This window comes from Mustela lutreola, chromosome 4 (assembly GCF_030435805.1).
Source record: "Mustela lutreola isolate mMusLut2 chromosome 4, mMusLut2.pri, whole genome shotgun sequence".
Classification (NCBI taxonomy): domain Eukaryota; kingdom Metazoa; phylum Chordata; class Mammalia; order Carnivora; family Mustelidae; genus Mustela; species Mustela lutreola.
Genome location: NC_081293.1, coordinates 197,820,506 through 197,844,590, shown reverse-complemented (window position 1 = coordinate 197,844,590; position 24,085 = coordinate 197,820,506). Strand labels below are relative to the sequence as shown.

The following is a 24,085-nucleotide window of genomic DNA, read 5'->3' as shown; positions in this document are numbered from 1 at the left end:
GGGAAATACAGTTGGACTTGGTTTACTTATTTTATAAGCTGAGTTAATTTTTAGTGAAAACTTTTATGGGCTGAGATAATTATGTAAAAAGGAGCCTTGGTTTAGTCTTTACATACACTTACTGTTTATCGATGTATTAAGTAATGATAACAAGACAGTTAATGGATGTTAGGAAGAAAAAAACACATTAATAAGATTTGGAATTCATTTAGGGGTAAACAATTTAATTTGGTAATGATTTTAAATAGTTACAAAATATATTCCTGATGAATAGAAACCAAATAAACGTGTTTTTGTTTTTAATATGAAAAAGAGGTTTTAAAAAGAATTTTTCTCTTTTGGTGACATTAAATTTTAAGAATATGTAATTGGAGATTCTTTTCCTCTTTTGTTTTAGACTTAAATTCTGGGAGTATGTATTTCAGCTGTGTTTTCCTGATGGTCTTTCCTAAGTTGGGCTGCTGTCATCCTTAGGGTTGCCACCCGTGTCTTACTGATACGGTGTATACGTAAAAACTGGTTGCAGAACCTGAAGGTGAAACTTATTAAGCTGGTGGTTAGGAATTGGTTAGTAATAGACTGGTTAGTCATTGCGTTAGTTTTTATACCTGTCTCCCCCATGAAATACTGGTATAAAGGAAATATCTTAGAACAAGACATCAATCTTTATAGATGAGCTGTTAGACTTTTCCCCCTTCTAATAAGAATTTTTGTAGGAATGGAGGCATTTATAGGAAAGAGTTTGTTCTCACTCTACTGGGGGCATTTATAAAAATGAGAATTTAAAGTTAGAACAGCATGCTAACCTTTTTAAAAAAGTGAGTCTATGCATTTCTAATGCTGAACAAAATACTGGTTACTTTTATATGGTTTGATATTTAAATGTAGTTATTGAAATATGTTAATACTTTTTTTCTTTCAGTGATTCCAGGTATAAAAAAGTTTAGTACCTTGGTCATTGTGCTGCTTTTCTCTTAATAGGAGTCATGATAAGTACCCAGCTTACAGAAGTGCAGTGAGTTACGATCTGTATCCAGTAGTGCCTTAATCCAGAATTAGGATCAGGTTAAATACTGTGATACCAGGAGAAGATTAGAGTTTTAGTTCCAGTCACCTGATTTCCCATATTTGCTGTTTAACAACAATAGTAGTCATTGTTTACTTATTGATCTCAATTAATTAGCTGAAGTTTGAAGGCTTTGGAAGTCGGAGGTAGCCCTTGTGTTGTATGCTTTCCCCAGTGTTCATGTCTGTACGCTGTTTTTGCGGTACATTATCTTCCTTATTCCCCACGCCACTGCCACTAGTAGCTGTTTGGTTTTTGCATTTTACTTCTGACTTGCGAGGTGAAGTGTTCCTTACTAGAGAGCACTTGCGCCATCAGCCACAGACCAGCTGTCGTGCGGAGGCACCTGGAAGAGAGCTCCCGCCACCTCCCTCTTCACACTGGGTAGTGGGTTCTCATTCCCGAGAGGTGACCTTTCTCTGCATGACGTGAACTGCCAGCTCTCTTGTGCTCACCCTCACGATAAAGCAAATCACAATTTCTGATGGAGTTAGGTTTCGTGAGCATTTAAGTGAGGCTGAAGGGAATATTTATTTTATGTGATAAAATACAGTTCCTGATTAGAATATTAGAGTGTCATTTAAAAAAATTATAAACTGGCAAAATAAACTTGTAACTGTAATTTTTAACACTTCCTTATGGATTCGGATACTTTTTTTTTTTAGTTGCTTCTTACATGATAAAATACAGAACCCAGTTTTATATTACACTATGAATAATAACAGTTGTAGTCTAAAAATTGTTTTATGTCAGTTTATGCCTAATTAAAATTGATTTGGTAATATGTTTATATTAAAGTTGTTGTAAACAAAATAATTATCTATTTGTTACCACTTTCACATCTCTTTTGTTTTATTTTTCCAGAGAACGATCTTCTCTGCAGAATATCGTATCTTGTGTAAGTGTAAGCACGCAGACCGCTTCAGATGATCAGGCTGGTAAATTGTGGGATGAACTCAGTCTGGTTGGCCTTCCTGATGCTCTCGATATCCAAGCCTTATTTGATCCTACAGGTGGGAGCTGGTCTTCAGTGATAACTGTCTCTTGATTCTGTAGACATTTTAATATTAGTGAATTATCAACTTAATAGTAAATAACCTTTCATCTAGAAATAATTACAATCACATTGTAAAAAATGTCATTGTTTAAGTAAGCTTCCTTAGGTAAAGTAAATTGTCTAATTATGTGTACCTAATTTATTTAGCATCTGCACTGGGCCAGTGCTGGGCTGGATACTCATAAATCTTTGTATTTATTCTTATGTGGACAGCAGGGCCATGGAGATCTGATAATTGAGGAAAGAAAATTTTTTTTAAAGATTTTATTTATTTATCTGACAGAGATCACAAGTAGGCAGAGAGGCAGGCAGAGAGAGAGAGGGAAGCAGTCTCCCCGCCGAGCAGAGAGCCCAACATGGGGCTTGATCCCAGGACCCTGGAATCGTGACCTAAGCCAAAGGCAGAGGCTTTAACCCAGTGAGCCACCCAGGTGCCCCGAGGAAAGAAAATTTTAAAAGGAACTGTGAGAAGTTGGGGAAGTTGGGTGTCTGGGTCTATTTAATGCAGGATGAAAGACAATAGATGTTAGCCATGTGGGCATCTTACTATAACAGTATAGTAACCCGTACTCAGGATATGGTTCTTTTGGGATTTTGAGTTAATTCCAGTTGAACTGCATATTGATTGATAATGGTTCAAGTGTTGTGTGATAGAGCATTTAAAGACTGACCTGTTTTCAGTGATTGATGTGGGCTGTTGGTGTGGGATGAAGCAGAATGGAGGTAAATGTGTAGCTTATTTGCCATCCATTCTCTTTGTCATAAAGTGTTATATAACGTCCTTTATATTTTATGCAAAGATACCAAATAAAATATCTTACAGTAATATTAAAATAAAATGACTAAGAACTCATTTTTTGTTGAAACAATCACTCCTTCAAACTTGTGTGCATCAGAGTCACCTAGAGGTCTTGTTAAAACACAGATTTCTGGCACCACTGCAAGAGGTTTTGGATTCACTGGGTCTTGGTTCTGATATGATACTTTGCACTTCCTTTTTAAAAAGTTTTTTAAAAAGATCTATTTATTTATTTGATAGAGAGAGTGGGGGGAGGGACAGAAGAAGAGGGAGAGAGAGAATCTTAATGCACACTCCCTGCTGAGCACACAACCTGATGTGGGGCTCCATCCTAGGACTTTAAGATCATGACTTGAGCCAAAATCAAGAGTCGGATACTTAACCAACTGAACCACCCAGGTGCTCCAGTATTTTGCATTTCTTTGTTTTCTTTTCTTTCTTTTTTTAAAGGTATTTATTTATTTATTTATTTGACAGAGAGAGAGAGAGAGAGAGAGAAATCACAAGTAGACCGAAGTAGGCAGAGAGGCGGGCAGAGAGAGTAGAGGAACCAGGCTCCCTGCTGTGCAGAGCGCCGGATGAGGGGCTTGATCTCAGGACCCTGGGATTATGACCCCAGCCGAAGGCAGAGACTAAACCTACTGAGCCACCCAGGCACCCCACAGTAGTTTGCATTTCTAACAAGTTCCTAGGTGATAATATTTGGGAAGGGCTGACTGCTTTAGTGTGCTCACAGATACAGGGTGCCTGTGTGTGTCGGTATGTCAGGGTTGGTTTGGGGGGTTTACGTCTTATTAGCATTAATATGCTCCGTGTGTATTCATTTGCTTCTTTTCACTTCAACCATTTTAGGCACTTGTTGGGCTCATCACCGTTGTGTGGAGTGGTCACTGGGGGTGTGCCAGATGGAGGAACTGTCGCTAGTGAACGTGGACAAAGCTGTTGTCTCAGGGAGCACAGAAGTAAGTAGAAGTAACAAATATTTAATTAAGCCACAGTTTTGTAATGTTTACTCTAGCCAACATGAAGGTGCACTTGGCAAGAATGGTTTATTAAATGATTAATGTAAAAAACCCTTAAAATAGAAATTTTTAATTTTCTATCAAGAGTAGTTTGTGCACACCACTAGAATATTTAAGCTGTGCAGTTAATGTTAATCCTAACAAATATTTTACATTTTAAAAAATATTTTACATTTAAATCAGAAATTGAAAATCTTAGAAATGAGAATTCCTAACTGTATTTATGTTTATGTGGTTACTCTTTAAGAGAGAACAATTTGATGAAGATGTAACATGAAGAGACAACATTTGACAGGTCTTTAGTCCACGATGTGCATTAGCTCTGTTTGCTATTTTAAAAATTGATCCAGAAAGTTCTTTACAGTCAAGTTGGCAGTTCAGTTCATCTTTTTGGCCTCATCCCAAAGTAGTATCATGTACACAGTCTACTGTCTTTTCAAGTTTTCACTGCGATTTTCACGGGATTTTGAAATGAGCGCAATAAATACAACAGTTACCGTCCATCTATAAAGGAAACAAACCTTGTGAAGTGAAATTGCTTTGCTGCCCACAGATTCTCTTGGACTTTTGACAGTTAAATTTGGGAGAAGTGAAGCAGCCTTCCCAAAGGAATGTTAAAAATGAAATTTTGATAGTAGAAATTACGTGGGCTTTAACAGATAGGGTACAGGTAAAACTCTCAAAAGTGTCATTGAGACAGGGACTTAGATTCAATTAATTATTCAATTAGTATAATATTAGCTTTACTCAGATTATTAAAATGACCTAAATTACATGGATGAGGAACTCCTACCTGAAGCTTAGTCAAATTAGAGTGCTTGTTTTAGAAATGTGACAGTACACTGAAATGCTTATGTCATCAAATTGTGAACAGTGTGCAGAATAGTAAGTTCTGCAGTCTGAACAAGCTTAGATGGCCAGATCAAGACTGTGACAGAACAGTGGGCACTCTTTTTGTCACAGACTACTTCAGAAGTAGTGTTGGATTATTTTGTGGAAGTGAAAAATATTATAGGAAAGTCAATGAACAAAGGCTAAAATGAACTTTGTGGTGTTGGATTGAAATTGGAAGAATCAGTGTAAACTGGTTTTTAATATTTATACAGATGCAGAAATACAGATGTGTGTACGTGTGAGTCAGTGTGTATACATGTTTCCTAGCTCTGTTTGCTAAGACAGTCGTTAGAAGCTTGCTTCCCCTGTCCTTCTTGGATAAAAGATGCCATCTTTGTGTCTTAGCTACTTCTGATAAAGATTTAAATGGAATTTAGAGATGAAGTCTGTGCCCTGTTGCTGGCGGAGGAATCAAGGGCCATGGGAGGCCCTCAGTGGCGTCGCTTTATGGAGCCAGGAGCATGGATGGGCAGGAGGGCGGGATGCAGCCGGAGGAGGCTGCGCGGGCCGCGTGGGGTCCCCAGGGGGCTGGTGCCGCATCATCAGACCTTCACATCTTCACGCGGTTAAATCAGTCCAGACTTAGGGTAGCGTCAGTAGTCTGTTGCCATTTCTACAGTTGGTTTTGGTGTTTTTTTGTTTTTGTCTTTTCGGTTTTTCTCCATTATCAGATAGGCATAGGACTTAGCTAGAACTTTTCTCACTTGCTTGTCCCTCAGAAGAGTTTGTGTCACTGGCAGAAATTCAAACCCATAACAGCACATCTGTTGCTAAGTCTGTGGGGAAATAGGTGCTCTGATAGGATGCAAATTGACATAAATCTTCTGGAGAATAATCTGATGGTACTTAAAAACCACATGTTTTGACCTTTCTAGGATTCTGTCCTGAAAATATGCCTCTAGTAATGCAAAATACTTGTGCTATTACAAGTTAATAATTGCAGCATGGTTTAACTTGGAAAATATTGGGAACAGCTTAAGTGGCACCTATGATAGAATGGTCGAAGAAACTGTGGTGCGGTTCATACGGCGGCATATTGTGTGTGTACAAACACCGTGAGGAGTGTCTCTCTGAAATGATGTGAAGTCGGTTCCAACATGTATTTTTAAGGGAAAGAAGAGTGTAAAAGACCATTTATGATGTGCACCCTTTTATGTAAGAAGGGATAAAATATAAGCAAATACACATGCCTCTGGTCATTTTGGAAAAGAAATACAGGAAGGATAAACAGGAAACTGAAGAAATCGGTTACCTCTGGCAGGTGGGTGGGAAAGAGGTGGAAAGGAAGTGGGAACGGGATGATGTAGCCTGGGTGAGGTGTGCCAGACACTCGCGGACCTCTCTCTTCGTACAGCTCCTCTGACTCTTGGAGCCGTAGAAATGTTTCACATGCCCCCTAAATAAGCAATTACAACTATCTAGGACATGGGGGAGTTCATAAAGGAATACCAGAATTCACACCAAAGGGGATAGGGAAGAAAAGAGCCAGCCTGAGTAACTGGCAAACAGTATGTTGGCAGGCGAGCCGGAATTGCTGAAGAAGGAAGCGCAGCATGCGCGCGCTGTGGTCCAGTGAGTTCCTGTGTTTCTCGCAAGGGTATGGGTTCGCAGTTCTGAAGCCACTTTATGTGTATGCTGTGAGTGAACAAATAAGTAGATACGTGGTTGATAATGAGAACGAGGTTTTTCTGTGTTGGAGAAAGGAGCTGCAAATAAGGAAGGGGCAAAATGAATTTTGTGGTGTTGAAATGGAGTCAGAAGCATCAGTATAAACTCATGGTTCTTAATATTTATGTAGACAGATACAGAAATACAGATGTGTAGATGTGTGTATGCATAAGGCAGTGTGGTTACGTATAATTCCTAGTTCTGTCCTCTGTGAAGGCCTAGACAGAGTGACCCCCGCTAGCAGTGAGCACACCTGGTGCTCAGATCTTGGTTTCTAACCACTATTCGCCGATAAAAGGAACCGGGTTCCTTGAGAAGTAGTTCGTGGTACCGGGAAAATGCAGCCCGAGGTGCCGGAAAGTAAGCAAGTACTCAAAAACTGGAAGACTTGTTGAAAACACAGGAGCCAATCCGAAGGAGCTCCTAAGAGCTGAAATAATATGAGCCACACGAAAAAATACAGTATTGGGTTTTTGTTCACAGAATAAAATAAGTACACACGAGTCCATACTGATACGAATGAATGAATGAATGAATGAACAAATGAATGAATAGCATTAAGTCAGGTCATATCACTCCTCTACCTACCACACACTTCACTACAGATTTCCTGTTTCATTCAGAGAAAGAGAAAAAAAAGCCAGTACTCACTACCTGACGGGGCTGTCCGTGATCTTCCGCACCCTCACAAGTACTTCTGAGGCGTCCCTCACTGTCCTCTGCCCCATCTGCTTCCTCAGCCATAGCAGCCTCCTTCATCTTCCTCAGATGCCCGCGATGTATCTTCCTTGGGGCTTTGGCACTTCCAGTTCCCTCTCTGTTGAAGATTCTTCTTGGATGTATGACGGCTTGTTCCCTCATGTCCTCTAGGAGTTTATTCAAGAGTTGCCTTGTCAGGGAGGGCTTTCCTCAGGTCCCTGTTGCAAGGTTCAGGGGTCTCCTTCTCAAATAACATCCCTGCTCTGTGGTTTTCTCCTTTGTCCTTGTTGCCATTTAACATAGTACGTGTTCACTTAATGTAAATCGTGTTCTCTTCCCTTCCTTACTAGAGTGATGTTGCCAAGGATCTTTTTCTGTTTGGGTCATTCCTCAGTAATTATTTGTAGCCTAAATGAATAGCACCAGACATCATTCATGAATCGCTCATAGTTATAGGAAAGATCCAAAGTGCCAGAGTATTAACAGAGATCACTAATGTAGTTAACTTTATAAAAGTGTATGAATACATAATTGTCACAAAAGAAGCCTCTGCAGTGGAGTAAAGCTTTACAGTTCTGCTCAAGTGACGCGGGGTGATGGGCAGTGACAATGCAGATCCTTGCGCTGCTCTCTCAGAATGTTCTCTAGGGCAATCTATGTAGAAGTGCTATTGAACTTGGAATACATTTTTATTTTACCAAAAGACAGGTGTTCTAAATTTGTTGACCTTTATTTTGATGACATGTGGCTGAATGTATTATGATAGTACCTCAAAGAAAATAAACATTTCATCTGCCTCTTCAAGGTAAATGTGACATTTCAGCACTGAGAATGTAATGACTTTTCAAAAAGAGATGTGCTGGGGCTTGAGCATTTTGAAAATGGATGTCTGGAACTATTTCTGTTTGATATTTTATTGTGTTTTACAAACAATGAAAGTTTGTAAAAGCAAAAATTCTCATGTTTGTCAAAAAAATTTGGACATGGAATTTTGTGTTCTCTTTAAAATATTCTGAAAAGTTTTAGTATGCTTCAAACCCATTTGTTAAAAATAAAAAAATTAATACTTTTTGATTATGGAAGGTGAAAATTTACTAGGCTGAATTTTGATAATTTTGGTTGGGATTGAAAACTAGTTCTGGAAGGGAAGCACTACATCTGTTTAAATCTTAACTTTTGTTAGAATCATTTTTTAACTCCCAGCAGATAGTGAAGTAAACTTGTCAGATGCAGAGAACAAGATACAGAGGCCAGTTGGAGGGTGTGGTGCTCTGCAAACCTCTTGATTGTCCACATCTCTTAATAAGAGGCGCTTGAGCCCGCACCCTTACTGTACATTCTCACTGGAGTCTGTGTCTCTGCTCTGTGACACTTCCCCAGCAGTTGTAAATTGACCGTGTTGCTGTGAGTCTGTTATTAATTTCAGTTGCCCCCACTAGGATGTAAGCACCATGAGCCCATCAATGAGATCTGTTCTAGTTTATTGTTTTATCTCTGGTGCTTAGCAAAGCACCTGGAACACAATCGAGTCATTGATCGGATAAATGTCTGCATGAATGAAATCTGCTGGTGAGCACGGGTTAGCCGAGTGGAGAGGGAAGTGCTACTGGCCCCTGGTGGTTGCTGCCGGGCACCCAGCCGAGTCCAGGCTAGCCTCCCATGGCAAAGAGAGCCTGTAGTGCTGAGCTTGAGAGATTCTGGTTTAATTAATATTATTATTCCTATTTAAAAATTAACATATTTAATCTTTACATTAAAAAGATTTTAAAAATTTATTTTGTTTTTATTTATTTTCTTTCAGAATTATTTTATTGAAGAAGGTGGGGAGGACAGACGGGGACTGAGCTGAGCTCTGAGTCCCTAATCATTTTCTCGGTTTTTAAATGTCATTCTTTATCAAACTGTTCAGTTTTTCTGAAATTCCTTCAGATTGTTTTCAGTTTTCCCAGGGGTACCTTTATCTTTTTCTAGATTGAAGAATATGCTATACTGTGAACCTGTGTTTCAGGAGAGGTAATGGTGTTTCCTCTTTGGAGCCCTGGAGGTGCTACTAACATCTTAGAGATCTGGATAATTTGGATATTACTGATGGAGTAGTTTAATTCTGCATGCTACAGATGTATGGTCATTTATTTACTGGAAGCCCCCTGTACTTTTTCCTGCACTCTGCTCATTGCCCTCCAAAAGATATATATATAGATATTTTAAGATTATTTATTTTTTTTGACAGACAGATCACAGGTAGTCAGAGGCAGGCAGAGAGAGAGAGGGAGGAGGAAGTAGGCTCCCCACTGAGCAGAGAGCTGGATTTGGGGCTCAGTCCAAGGACCTTAAGACCGTGACCTGAGCTGAAGGCAGAGGTTTAACCCACTGAGCCTCCCCCTCCCAAAGATACTACCAGTGAAGCTCCAACATGCATTTTTGTTCCTTTGACTAGTTCTGCTCAGGCTATTACTCTATAAATAAAACATTAAAAATTACTTATATTATCTCCCTACTTAGAATTGATAATTTTTTATGTTTTTTCCACCCACCTCCTGCCACAGCCCCATATTAAAATCTCATTTTATTATACTGATTTTGTGCCAGGTGTCTTACAGAAAACCAGCCTAGTTCTGTGAGAAGAGTTGTAAGTTTTTTATGTTTTTGGTTCTTTTTGTAGACTGCAAAAGAACAAAAATAGCTTCTCTATCATAAGGTGGGTGGCAGTATACATTGAGAATGTAGATAAGCAATGTAATGTAAATGTAATTTTGTTAAAAAAATTTTTTTTAAACAGAATATGGAGAAAATCTCTCCGTACATGTCCTATGAGCAGCTGGGAGTCAGTTTCTGTAGGAAGATTTCACTCTCGCACCATGTTATCACTGTGAGGTGATTTGCAGGCACCCGTTTTATCAACAATGATGTCCAATACTGTTATTTTTTTATATAATCCTAGTAATGTAAGTGTAAAGAAACCATCAAGTTATATATTCTTCATTTTACCCTATAGTTTTTTAAGAGGAGGGGCAAGCATTCACAGATCTGAATTTTGTGTCTGTGGGGGTCCTTGAGAATGCCTTCACGTTGGAGACTCACTAGACAGACGAATGGCGCTCACCGTGAAGTTGTAATTGTGGCTAAGATTTACTGCCATGATACGGTGAGGATATATAATGGAAGAATCTCAGTGGAGAAAAAATACTGACGGGGTCTGGAGGAATTCATGTATAGCCTTCCTTAGGTGCTCAGCCTCCCGCGAGGGGTTGCCCAGAGCACCCTCTTCTCTTTGCAGTGAAAATGCAGCAACATGAGAAGCTCAAGGTCTTTGCTGGTGGCTGATCACACAGGCACCCTTTGCCTAGCACATACCAGAAGGAAGGTCATGTTTGCACAGATAGGATAGGCACAGTAAACTTGTCGCTGAGGGAGCCATGGCAACCCTCCCAAAATTCATGTTCCTGGGGACCAGCTGTGTAGACAGGCCTTCTAAAGAGAGTAGTCTGAGGCCTGCTGCAACTGAACTAAAATTGTATTGTGTAGCAACTGTAACATTTCTGTCCTCAGGACTGCAGTAGGTACACACTGAATAGTCCCTATCATAGGGAGTCTGTGATAAGTGCTCTAGTGGTTATATAGAACTTGGTAACTTCGATCAGAGGAAAGATACTTGTAAGGATACTTTTGACTCTAACAGAAAAATCCTGTGTTTACTTCTGAACTCTACTTTCTCTGTATTAATGTATCCGTGGCAGCTTTCTTTTGACTAGTGTAAGCATGGTATATCTTAGTCCCTCCTTTTATTTTAACTCTTCGTGTCTTTCTATTTAGTGTATGTTTTTTTTTTTTTTTTTTTTTTTTTTTTTTTTTTTTTTTTTTTTTTTTTTTGCAGACAGTGGTTTTGCTTTTTTAAAATCTAACCTGGCAGTTTCTGCTTTTGTAATGGGAGTGTTTAGGACATGTACATTTAATGTGATTAAGTTTCCCTTTTTTCAAAAAATCCTTTTTGTTTCTGTCTGTTCTTTGTTTCCTTTCCCTGCATTCTCTTTTGGATTGAATTTTTTTTAATGATTCCATCTTATTTCCTTTTTGGACTGTTTTGTCATTATATTGGTTGCTTTAGGATTTATAGTATACATCTTTTATTATTACAGTCTACCTTCCAGTGATATTATAACTTCATATATAATGAAAATGTGCTTTTGTTTCCTTCCATTTTTCCTCTCCTGGAATTTGTGCTGTTGCTGTCATGTATTCAACTTTTACATGTGTTATAAATGCCATAAGATATTGTTATTTTTTTTGAAAGATTTTTATTTATTTGAGAGAGAGAGAGCACAAGCACATGGTGGGGAGGGGCAGAAGGAGAGGAAGAGAAAGTCTCAAGCAGACTGCACTGAGCCCAGAGCCTGACATGGGGCTTGAGCTCATGACCCTGAGATCACAACCTGAGCTGAGTGGATGCGCAACTGACTGCACCACCCAGGCACCCAAGATAATGTTTTGTTTTTTTTTTTAAGATTTTATTTATTTATTTGACAGACAGAGATTACAAGTAGGCAGAGAGGCAGGCAGTCAGAGAGGGGAGGAAGCAGGCTCCCTGCTGAGCAGAGAGCCCGATGTGGGGCTCGATCCCAGGACCCCGGGACCATGACCTGAGCCGAAGGCAGAGGCTTTAACCTACTGAGCCACCCAGGTGCCCCTAAGATAATGTTATTTTAATTAAGTTGTCAGATATGTCTGAAAGAGACTTAAGTAGTAAAAAAAAAAAATTATAAATAGAGTCACTTTTGTTACCAGTTCTGATGTTCTCCATTGCTTTGTGTAGCTTCATATTTTCACCTGCTATCATTCTCTTTGTGTCTGAAGACATCCTTTAACATTTCTTGCAGTGCAGGACTGTAGGTGATGGAGTCCTTCAGTAGTTGTATTCCAAAGTGCTTTTATCTTACCTTCATATCTGAAATGTGTTTTCGGCAGGTACAGAATTCTAGGTGACTCCTCTCCCCCATTACTTTAAAGATGCCTTGCCACAGTCTTCTCTCTTGTACTGTTTCTTACCAGCTATGGTATTATCCTTATCTTTGTTCCTCTGTAAATGTCTTTTTATCTGTGTACTCTTAATATTGTGTCACCAGTTTTGGAAAATTTGATTATGTTATGCCTTTGTGTAATGTTTCTTGTGGTTGGCAACAGCTTGTTGAATTTCTTGAATCTGTGAGTTAATAGTTCTCATTATGGTTAAAAAGTTTTTGCCAATTATTTCTTCAAATATCTCTTCCGTTACCCCATCTTCCTTCTCTTGGGGACTCCAGTTACCTTAATATTAGGCCATTTGAAGTTTTCCCATTGCTTACTAATGCCCATCTCCCCCTCCACACCCCCGCTTTTCCCCCATTTAAAAAAATTAAATTTTTTCCTCTTACGTTTCATTTTAGTTCTGGGTTTTCCCCATTAATTTCACTAATCTTTTCTTCTGTAATTTCTGATCTGTTAATCATATCCAATGTAATTTTCACATCAGATGTTATTTTTATCTTAAGTTTGATTTGAGTCTTTTTATATCTTCTGTATCTCTCTTTAGCTTTTTGAACATACTGAATACATGTATAGAACTATTTTATTTATTTATTTTTTAAGATTTATTTATTTATTTGACAGAGAGAGAGAGAGAGAGAGATCAATCACAGGTAGGCATAGAGGCAGCCAGAAAGAGGGGGAAGCTGGCTTCCTGCTGAGCAGAGAGCCCAATGCAGGGCTGGATCCCAGCACCCTGAGATCATGACCTGAGTCAAAGACAGAGGCTTTAACCTACTGAGCCACCCAGGTGCCCTAATGGCATCTTATAATTTTAACATCTGGGTTAGTTCTGATTGATTGATTTTGATTGATCATTTTCAGTTTGACTATGAGGTTTTGCTTCTTTTTGTACCTGGTAGTTTTTATTTGGATGCCAGGCTTTGTGAATTCTACCTTGTTGGGTGCTGGTTTTTCACAGTAGGAAGTCAAGATTTAGGGTCATGGGTAAGTTCAGTGACATTGTGATGCCAATTTGCTAGGTTCTTACTATCTTTGCATTGTGTATCCACAGTATATTAGATTCTTCCATGGTCCAGTTTTTTTCATAGTCCAAAGAGAGTGGGCAGGAATGTTCTGTATCATACATTCATGATAACATTCAGAGCTTGGCGGTTGGGGCGTGGGACCCCCCCTTTCTTAATTATTATTTTAATTAAGGAAAACCCCTTTTATATGGTTCCCTCTACTCTAGCAGATATCTTCTAATATTTCATTAGTTAGTTTACTCCTATGTTTTCATCTTAAAGCAATAATCAGTAAGTTGGGATAACCACCATTTGATTAAACCATGATTTTCCTTTGGGACCATGGATGGTGCCGTTTCCTCTGAAATAAACTGCTGCTTAAGGGGGAGTGGATATCTGAACAAAAGAGACCCTTAGGAAGGAAGAAGATGGAATAGTTGTTTCATAGTTAACTAACAGTGTCTATTCCTGGAGACATTTTCGACTGAGGGAACCTGAAAATATTTTAAAAGGAGGAAAGATTAAAATGGTACTGCTTGGAGGATGGGTTAAGTTTACCCAGTAGAATTTAGACAGAGGGTCGTCTTTTTTAGTTTTTGTTTTTTTCCCCAAGATCTTATTTATTTGAGAGAGAGAGGAAGCATGAGCAGAGGGCAGGGACAGACGGAAAGGGGGAAGCAGATCCCTGCTGAGCTGGGAGCCTGACGCTTGATCCCAGGATCCTGAGATCATGACCTGAGCTGAAGTCAAATGCTTGACCGACTGAGCCACCAGGGCGCTTCCTGGTCGTCTTGAGCAGAGTTTAGGACATGTAGATTATGGAAGAATGTCACATATATGAAAATGACTGGAGAATAAATAGGTAGAGTGAGGAATTAATGGGAGATGGGAATGGAAAATATCCTTACTTTGGCATGCCAAGTTGAAGAATTTCATTTATGAAGTTTTTAAAGAAGAAGAGCAAGTTTAGCAGATCTTACCCCCTAGCCTTTTGTAGTTAAATTGGAGGGGTTTACTTGAAGACAAAAATGTTTAGGATTACTGTTGTAATTTAAGGTCAACGAATGTAAGTTTCTGATTTTAGGTATACTGTGTGAAATGTAAAGACCGAATGTTGTTGGGATAGAGCGAGTTATATTTGATGAAAGAGGAGTTGCAAATGTCTCTAGTTTCAAGCCTGAGAATGTGGGAGAATCAGGAGTTTTGTTTTGACTAGGCCGAGCCTTAAACTCCGTGAAACATCTTTGGGACTAAACGTCAGGGCTGGGATTGTAGGTAGTTTTTCTAACTAGTAGTGACAGTAAAGCAAACTGCTAAACAAGAGAAGAAAAGAAGGTACAAGATTGGACCCTCTGGTCAATGTTTAGATGAAGGAGTCCCCAGATGGATGTGACATAGCATAAAAGTTACAGGGAGTTCACTAGGAATTGCTGAGTCTGTATTAATATATTTAAGGACATATGGCCAACGCTTTCAAGTGTGTTTTCTGTATTATAATATTTTCTAAAAATATTTTCTAAATAAAACGCAATTATTATATTTAATGGGTAAGAATCAGGAACCTTGATTTCTTATTCCATCTGACATTATTAGGTAAAGTCTTGTGACATCTTTACCAAGTCATGCTACTCTCTCTACCTGGTTTCTTCATTTTGCATATTAAGAAATTAAATTATCTCATCAGACTAAAATGCAAGGCTATAAGGAAGACATCAAAGATCTATTGGGGATGATTTTGTTAGAATACTAAGTACAAAAAAAATATTAAGTACAAAGTATGTATACAGCCAAAAAAAAAAAAAAATCCAAGATTTGAACTTAGAATGATTTTAGGTATACTTACACCTAAAAACTGATGTATTTATTTCCTTATAACTTGGCAAAATGATTCTTAAATTTTTTTTTTTTTTTTAGATTTTATTTATTTATTTGACAGAGAGCACAAGTGGGGGAGCCAAAGGCAGAGGGAGAAGCAGGCTCCCCACTGAGCAGGGAGGCCACTGTGGGGCTTGATCCCAGGACCCTGAGATCATGACCTGCACTGAAGGCAGACGCTTAACTGACTGAGCCTCCCAGGTGCCCCCTTAATTTTTTTTTTTTTTTTTTTTTTTTAAGGAATTAAGTTGGGTAGAGCTAAGAGGAAACTAGAAATTTCTGTTTTTTTTTAATTGAGAGTTTGATAAGGCTGTTTGGTAAAAACAAAATTTGAAAGGCCCATTCGATGAAGATGACCTTGGCCTTGTTTTTTTCTCCGTAAAAGTCATAATTTCTTTAAAAAAACTTTTTTTTAGCTTTAAGTTTGATTTAAAGAACTGAGTTTATCTTTCTGATAAGCTGAGTGTTATTCTTCGATACAATGAAGAGCCCCTTTGGTGTGGGACTTACATAAACACAAAATATCTTTTGAAGGCTACATAGAAAACTGGTAAAATACTTTGGGTTTATGGAATTTCTCCTGTGTGGCCTGTACAGGGCCACTTTCCATTTTATACCCCTTAGAAAGTTTTGAATTTTGAACTTTGATTATTTATTTGAAAAATTAAAATGCTTACAGTAGTTTCTAATGTGTCCTTGAAAGTGTATTTCAGAAGTTCATTTCTGTAGTTCTTCCCCAACATTTAGGTGTTTTTTATTCGTATGCATTGTGTCCTATAGGAGAATAGTGTCCTTTTCTCTCACATGGGGAGCCCGTTGTTAGTACATTATCTCTTGAAATCGCTTTTTTCCCTTCACATATTTGAAAGATAACTTCTGTCATCTAGCACATGTTCAGTGTATGTGTGGATTGTCCCTAAGCTCTCTGTTTTAATTCATTTGCATATGTATATGCCCTAGTGATAATATCACACCACCATGGTTACTGTAGCTTTCTAATAAGTTTCAATATCTGGTAGAGCAGAAATTACTGTGTAACAGAGAAACTTGTATTAGATTAGCTCTCCCACTGAGAACAACTAGAGGAGATGGATAAAATATTTTTTCAAAGAAATATTTAAAGGTATTAGAGGACTGTCAGACAGATGCGGACTTGAGGGAGTGAGGGCCCAGAGGGAAGGAGTACGCCTTTAGGTCAGCCTGATGTCAACTTTCCTTTTCCCCTTGAGGTATTTATCCAGTTGGTAAAAGACCAGTTGAGAGGCTGGAAAACTGAGAGGAGATTCTGGTAGTCTATAAAGTTAGGGGGACAAAAATAGGATTTAGGCACCATTAATACTGTAGACTTCCATTTGGGATGCTGAAGGTTGCATCACAGGTTAGCAAATTATGGCCTGTGGGTCAAATCCAGTCCACCATCTGTGTTTATAAGGCTCACAAGCCAAGATAGTTTTTACTTTTTATTTATTATTATATTTAGGTAGGCTCTACCTCCAGTGTGGAGCCTAATCACGACCTTGAGATCAAGATCTGAGCTTTGATTAAGAGTCAGACACTTGGGGCACCTGGGTGGCTCAGTCGGTTAAGCATCTGCCTTTGGCTCGGGTCATTATCCCAGGGTCCTGAGATCAAGCTCCACATCATCAGGCTCCCTGCCCAGTGGGGAACCTGCTTCTCTCTCTCCCGCATGCTTGTGCTCTCTCTTGCTATCACTCTCTATTCCCCTCTCTCTCAAATAAATAAAAATCTTAAAAAAAAAAGCAAACAAAAGAGTCAGACGTTTAACTGACTGAGCCACCCAGGTGCCCCAGTTTTTACATTTTCAAATAGTTAATAAATTCAAAGACTGTCTTTTATAACACATGAAAATCATCTGAAATTCGGAGTTCTGTGTTTGTAAATAAAGTTTTATTGGAACCAAAGCCACACTCATTAATTTGCATATTACCTGTGGCTTCTCTTGAGTTACATTGACAGAACTGAGTTGTTGCTGCAGAGACCACACATGCTTTGCACTGCTGTGGGCATGCTGTGAGTCACAGTGCCACAGTTTCAACTCATCAGTGTTTGATTGACACATGTTATTGTCCCACCATCTTATTAATTTCTTTTAGTACTGGTGCGTACTTAGCATCTTAAAAAAAAGAGAAGAGAAAAGTGGGCTTCATATGTACTGCTTTTGAGGCATAATGGAATAAATTCTGTTCTGACTAAATTAGATGGCAAACCATTATATTTATTATGCTGGGACACTACAGCTGGTGAAAAGAATACGATATATGCCAAGGTTATCAGACTGAGCACTCATCACACTATTCCAAACTCACAGGAAGATAATGATCAGAAAAAAGGTAGTAAACTAAAACGGTCTATCTCATCATAGCAGAAATTCTTTACAAAAGTGAAAAATGAAAATGAGACTAAGTTTCTTACTGTTAGCCAGGCATAGAAAGCCATTTATCCAAGATGATTAATTAAGTCATGTCTGACTACAGTGGTCAAAGAAATGTGTGCACAGAAAATAAACTTAGCCTTTGTAGTTTTAAAAGTTGAGGACATTAAGTGCAATATCAATGGTTATCTTAAAAGTGAGTCAAATGATTTCTAGTGGTTTTCCTCGTCTGTTAATATGTCAATAGATATTGCTGTACAGTTCAGTTGTTTATTCTAGAGGTTAATGCTGAGTTTGAAGTCACTGAAGAGTTAGGTTTTGTAAATTGTCTGCAGGAAACAATTACAGACAAAATATTTTCAAAGAAGTGGAAGAAAAACTAATTCAATATAACCTGAAGTGGAATCTGCTAGGATGTGTTAACACTGGTAAAATAAGTATGGACCTGAAAAAGTGTTTATTTAGTTGGACAAGTTTATAAGCTTCTTAAATCATAATGGTGTTTAAAAGCCTGTGTGTATTCATTGTATTTATTCATCAACACATACTTTGCAGAAAACATTTCATCTGGTGTGGCTTTTTTTTTTTTTTAATTTTTTTTTTTTTAGCAATATTTTATTATGTAAAATTCAATGTAGGAAAAGTACTGTAACTGGAATTCAAATCCATAGCAACTAAAATTATTTCATATGTGGTCCAAAGCATAGTACCAAAATACATTAATGTTTAAAAATTCTGGTGTGGCTTTTTAAACTAATGGTGTTAGTAGTGAATTTCATTTGCTCTTGTGGATATCAACTTCTCAATTCTAGGAATTTTTGTTAGAAATAGAAGCTGGAAGTACTGAGACTCCTGGGTGGCTCAGTGGGTTAAGCCTCTGCCTTTGACCCAGGTCATGATCCCAGGGTCCTGGAATCAAGTCCTGCATCGGGCTCCTTGCTCAGCGGGGAGTCTGCTTCTCTCTCTGCCTCTCCCGGCTTGTGTGCGCTCACTCTTTCTCTCTCTCTCTCTCAAATAAATAAATAAATAAAATCGTTTTAAAAAAAAAAAGAAGAAGAAGAGGAAGAAGAAGCTGAAAGTACTGAGCTACCCTACCATGCAGCAGTTTGATCATTTAGCAGTGGCAGAGTTACTCTACGACAGTTAATGTTGTTCGAATGAGAAATAATGTCAAGCTGCTTGATACGCTTTCTCATGCCATTACAATTTAAAATAAAAAGGAACATCTCCATTCTCACATAAATTTGATATGTGGAAATATTTTCTAAGTTCCAACTACAGTTCAGTTACAGTTTTTGGACCTCAAGGAAGGAAATTTTCAAATTTTGAAATCCATTTAACTGTGTAATTGAGGAGCTTCAACCTCTCCTTTAATTGAAAGTGATTATTCTGCAATATAATGGTATGCTAAAAGCAAAGATCAAAAGATTTTAATAAAATTTTATAAATGCTTTTCAAAGATGAGTATGTTCAGATAAAATTATATGCTTCTGTCTTGATATCAGTATTTGGCAGTACCTCTGTGTAAAGAGATTTTTTTTCAAAGATTGATATGTAAAATTTCATTGTATATCATAATGAATAGATGAACATTTTACTATCAGTTTTGATAGAAAAGAGAAGCTTTGAACTCCAGTTAAGTAAAATGTTACCCTCCTTCCAAATTCCATTCTTTTCATTAGCAGCCTATATTACCCCCCCAAAAAAACCAAAAAACCATGTTCAATTGTTAACATATTCCATATTTTTTAAACAAGATTTTATTTATCTGTTTGTTGTGTGTTTGGAGAGTATGTAAATGAGGGAGGGTCAGAGAGAGAATCCCAAGCAGGCTCTGCGTCACGTGTGGAGCTCAACGCGGTTTGATCCCGTGACCCCGCAACCACCGCCTGAGCTGAAAGTAAAGAGTTGGATGCTTATCTGACTGAGCCATCCGGGCTTCCCAGTTGTTACCATATTTTGAATAATAACAATAGTTACAAAATTTTTGTGAAGATTTATTTTCTCTCTTGGTAGGTAAGTACTCACATAGTATCCTTGATTTTGCCTCGTGTTCCACAAAGATGTCCCTAAAATACTTACTCTCTGGCCCTTTAAAGTTTGCTGATTCCTAAGCTACACTATTAGAATAAGGGAAAACTGAGGGGAAAAATCTCTCTTCACAAAACCAGCTTCAGATCAGCTCATGTGCAGATTAAATTAAAGAGATCTTCTCTAGCCTTAAGTGCTGGTTTGAAGAAAAAAATAAATCCTCTCTGGTTGAAAATAGCATCATTCAGGTGTCTCCAGGTATCTCTGTAGTTTTAAAAAAAATTCCAACGATAAGTCGAATTGCCAGGTATATTAGAAAATAAGACCAAATCACTGAAAACCAAGAGAAGGAACAAATAATAGGAAAATGTCCTTGAGTTATTTTTTTTGTTCTTTGCATTTCCACATAAAATTATAAGGTCTTGTAAAGATAACAAGGAGACTATGTTTACAAAGGAAGTCTTTAGATGCAGAAAGCACTGGCTGTAAAGCAACAAGTATGGAGTCGTTTCTGGAATTCATAGAATACCTATAGTAAGAAAACAGACAACCCCATAGAGAAAAAGGCGGATGATTTAAATAGGCTGTTTACAAAAATATAATCCAAATATCTGGTAAGCATATGAAAAGGTGTACAGTTCCATTCATAGTCATGAAATGCAAAGTGAAACTGGCCTGTGATAGCCGTACGTTCCTGTCAGACCTACTAATGAAGTCGGAGTGTAGTCCATGTTAGCCTGGATTCGGATCAGTGGGAACTGTGACGTTCTCCTGGTGAGGGAGTGTGAAAACTGCAGCAGGCATTCGGGAAAACAGTAGGACCACTAGTTCAGCTGAAGACACAGAAGTTTCCCTCTTACTTACAAACCTTTATGATGTGAGGTTCTCAAACTTTTTGGTCTCAGCACACCTTTATACTCTTATTTTGAAACATCAGTGTCCACATAGAAGACAGTGGACTTCTCATATCTGCTTCTGCATTCTGTGCTGAAATACGCCATTTTGGTTGAAATACATGAAGAAAATCCAGCCACAAAAAGATACGTAGTAGGAAATAGGAAACTTAATTTAATTGCCACTTTAGATAATTATAAATATTTCTGGTTAATAGTGCACAAAATCTTGACAAATAGCTTTTTCAAGATACGGTCCAAAATGGAATCTGAAGCCTTATCAATGAACATTTCTTTACTTTTTAATATTATAATCCATTATCTTGCAGTTTTAGCGGTTCTTTTACTCATGTGTGCTTTTATAACATTACTAATTGGTATTTTGGAAAATACTGGTTCATTGAGTGATCCAGATATTTTAAATATTGACACATTTTAATAAATAACAAAATTCACATTTGTTATTATAACTCTGATCTCATCAGAAAAGTCTAAGTGTCGGAAGCAGTCAAGCTCACTGCAGTAGATACACATTTGTTAAATGTTGGCAGTGGCCGTAATGGTCTCAGTTGTTTTCCTTAGAGTGATAGGCTCACTGTATCCACTTTTGTAGAAATGGTTTTCAGGTAAGCCTGAGTTGTCATCATTTGTTGGTTTTCCTTCCAGTAAAAATTAGGTTTCACAAAAAACGCTTTTTCACCTTACCAGTCAGATGACCACAGAAGTGCCTTTCTTCCAGAAAGCTTCATACTTTGGTGCAGTACAAGAACTTGATGCTTTCCCATTTTCTTGCACAAATATTTAAAGGATGTGTACTTATGGACTGAGATTTTGAAATGTAGTAATTATACTGCTTCCTCAGTGATATTCTTAAATGGAGCGAGGGCTGTTTATTTCTGCTGCCATCGTGGAGCAAGTTGAGAATGCAATGACGGCTAGTACTGCTTGGTGCCTCTGCCTTGGCTACCGAAAAGGCACCAGGAACTTTACCCACATTGTTTTGCACCACATGCAGGTATCAGCACAGTGAAAAATGTAAATAGAGTCTTTTTCCAAACAGCTTTGGCCTCGTGGATCCCTTGGAAAGGTCTCAGAGATCCCTTCACCTCACAGGTCCGTGGACTGCTCTTTGGGAACTCCTCCACAGAAGAATGTCCTCACAAGTGTGTCAGGGTACATGTATGAGAAAGTATAGGGTTTATTTAAAAATTTTTTTTTAATAATAGCTGCCAATTGGAAGCAATGTAAATTTCTTGGTATTTAGATTAGGATAGATGCATCTAAAGGAATACTGTCTCGCAACGAAGATGTATGATTGAGAACTACAAGAATCAAACGGTTGAATTCCGCAAATGTGCACTGAGTTGAAGCTAAGTCACAGAAAATCTTACAGTGCGTTTATAGTTAAATGCAGTGCAAAACAAGCAAGCCTCAGTTATACTGTTTGGAGATAATATACGCAGCTAGTAAGACATCTAAAGGAAAGCAGAAGATTAGTTAGTACAAACCCTGCAATAGTCTGTACCTATGAGGAGGGCTTTGGAATAACGACGTGAATGATTCCACTGACAGGATTCCTGATGGTGTCCTGTGGGTTGACACACAGATTCTCTGTCTCTCTCTCTCTTTTTAAAAGATTTTATTTATTTATTTGTCAGAGAGAGGGAGAGCAAGAAAGCGAGCACAGGCAGGCAGAGGCAGAGGGAGAAGCAGGCTCCCTGCCGAGCGAGGAGCCCGATGCGGGACTCGATCCCAGGACGCTGGGGTCGTGACCCGAGCCGAAGGCAGCTGCTTAACCCACTGAGTCACCCAGGCGCCCCCAGATGCTCTCTTAATAATTCCTTCAATTATAAAAATACACTTTATGTGATACGTTTTCACAGTAAAAGATGGGAGCAAAGAGAATAAAAGCACAATATATCCCCGAACTTGATGTCCAAACTCAATGTAATTCTAATGAGATTTAAATTTCAATAGGAAAAAAAATAAACATAGCTGTAAACATCCTTAAAATAAAGAAAAATGAAGGGGTGGCAGCTCTTACGGATGTTGAAAACCTATTAGAAAGCTACAGTTACAGCCGTGGCCTTAGATTCATAAGTAGATTGCGGGAGCAGAGTAGAAAGTCCAGGCATAGACCAAATGCATAATAAAAAGTTACTTTATGGTAAAGATACCATTTTAAACCATTCTCAGTCCATTTTCACACTTATTCAAGTTGGCTAATTTCTCCATTCCACTGTTAAGTTTCAGTTAGTTCTGTATTTTTGTTGGTATATTTTTCACTTCTAAAGTTGCCGTTTTCTTCTTTATGATATCTTACATACCTTTGCCAAGATTTTGTTTCTTGGCTGAAACTCTGTTTTTTTTTTTAAAATTTGCATCAAGCTTATTCATAATTTCTCGGTAAAGCATTTTTATAGCGTATACTTTATAAAGTATTTGGCAAATAACTAACATCTATGTCTTCACACATGTGCTCACTTTTACCGATTGTCTTTTCTTATTTCTGTTGAGATGGTTTTTGTTATTATGGCACGACAAGTTACTTTTGGTGGAACCCTTTATATTCGCAGTGTTGTGTTAGGAGACTGTGTACTATTTACTACCCTCCCCCTTTATCTGAAGCCGATTTTATCTGAAACGGCTTTTGGGGTAAAAACCAAAAGGGGTGGCACAGCCGTGTCACTACTGGGTATGTGGGAGTTCGGGTTCGGTAGTCAGTCAGCCTCCGCTGCTGGTTGGGGAGGACCCTCTAGTGGCTGTTTCGCAAGAATGACAGTTTAGACTCTCTTCTATGCTTTGCTTATACCACCCTGGCTTAGAAGTCTCCGGCTTTTCAGCTGGTCCCCGGGGATACTACAGCAGGAGTGGAGGGGGCCATGTTAGCGCTGGGCAGCAGTGTAAGTTCTGATTGTCCAGTAGGCGTCCCCTGTCACTCCCCAGTGGGGAGGGGACGGGGGCAGGGGTACCTTGTGATCACTGTGTGGGTGTTCAGCTGCAGGTTTCCCAGTTTCTCTCCACCGACATGGTGGAGGAAGGAGGCCTTATTCCTGTCCAGTGGGTATGAGTGTCCTGGCTCTCAGTCTGGCCTTCTGTGATACCACCCTGTCCGGTGGGGAGGGGAGAGGGGGTGTCTGGGTTGTCTTTGGCCTTTGCTGAGGGTGTGGGATTTGCCTTCAAGAGGCTGGTTATCATCCAGCAGTTTCTGTCTTGCTAGCCTGCACTCCCCGCTCTTTTGGTTAGGGCTCTTTCGTTGTGTGCCTGTTAGTGTTCCTGGATTGTGGCTGCTTTAGCACCCCTGCTGTATACGAATCAGAAAGCAAACCTAGGGAATTTATGCTTTTTTATTCTTCAGTGCCTGAGGCTGTGGTTGGAATGCCACCTTCTCTCTACCTTTCAGGGTCTTCTTGTGTTTGTCTTCTATGTTGTGTTCAAAGTTTATAGGTATATGGAGTTAAAATGAAGGGAAAAGTGCGTCTGTCCTCCATTGTATCTGGAGGTAGAAGTCCGCATTCAGTTTTGAAGACTTTCCCCCTAAATATATAGTTCTGGGTTGATTTTGTTTTCTTTTAAAAAAATATTTATTTATTTATTTGAGTGAGTGAGAGAAAGAGCGAGAAGGAAAGTATGACTGGGGTGAAGGGCAGAGGGAGAAGCAGA

General features: G+C 38.6%; 1 protein-coding gene across 13 annotated transcripts in view; it reads left to right on the top strand.

Annotated features, from left to right (window-relative positions):
* KMT2C (lysine methyltransferase 2C) overlaps positions 1 to 24,085 on the top strand; it is a 270,064-nt gene that overhangs the window by 108,032 nt on the left and 137,947 nt on the right. For all 13 annotated transcript variants that reach the window (XM_059172325.1, XM_059172332.1, XM_059172320.1 and 10 more), the window contains exons 5-6: positions 1,931 to 2,079; positions 3,775 to 3,884. In XM_059172325.1, coding sequence (XP_059028308.1) covers positions 1,931 to 2,079; positions 3,775 to 3,884 — 259 coding nt within the window. The remainder of the gene's footprint in view (positions 1 to 1,930; positions 2,080 to 3,774; positions 3,885 to 24,085) is intronic.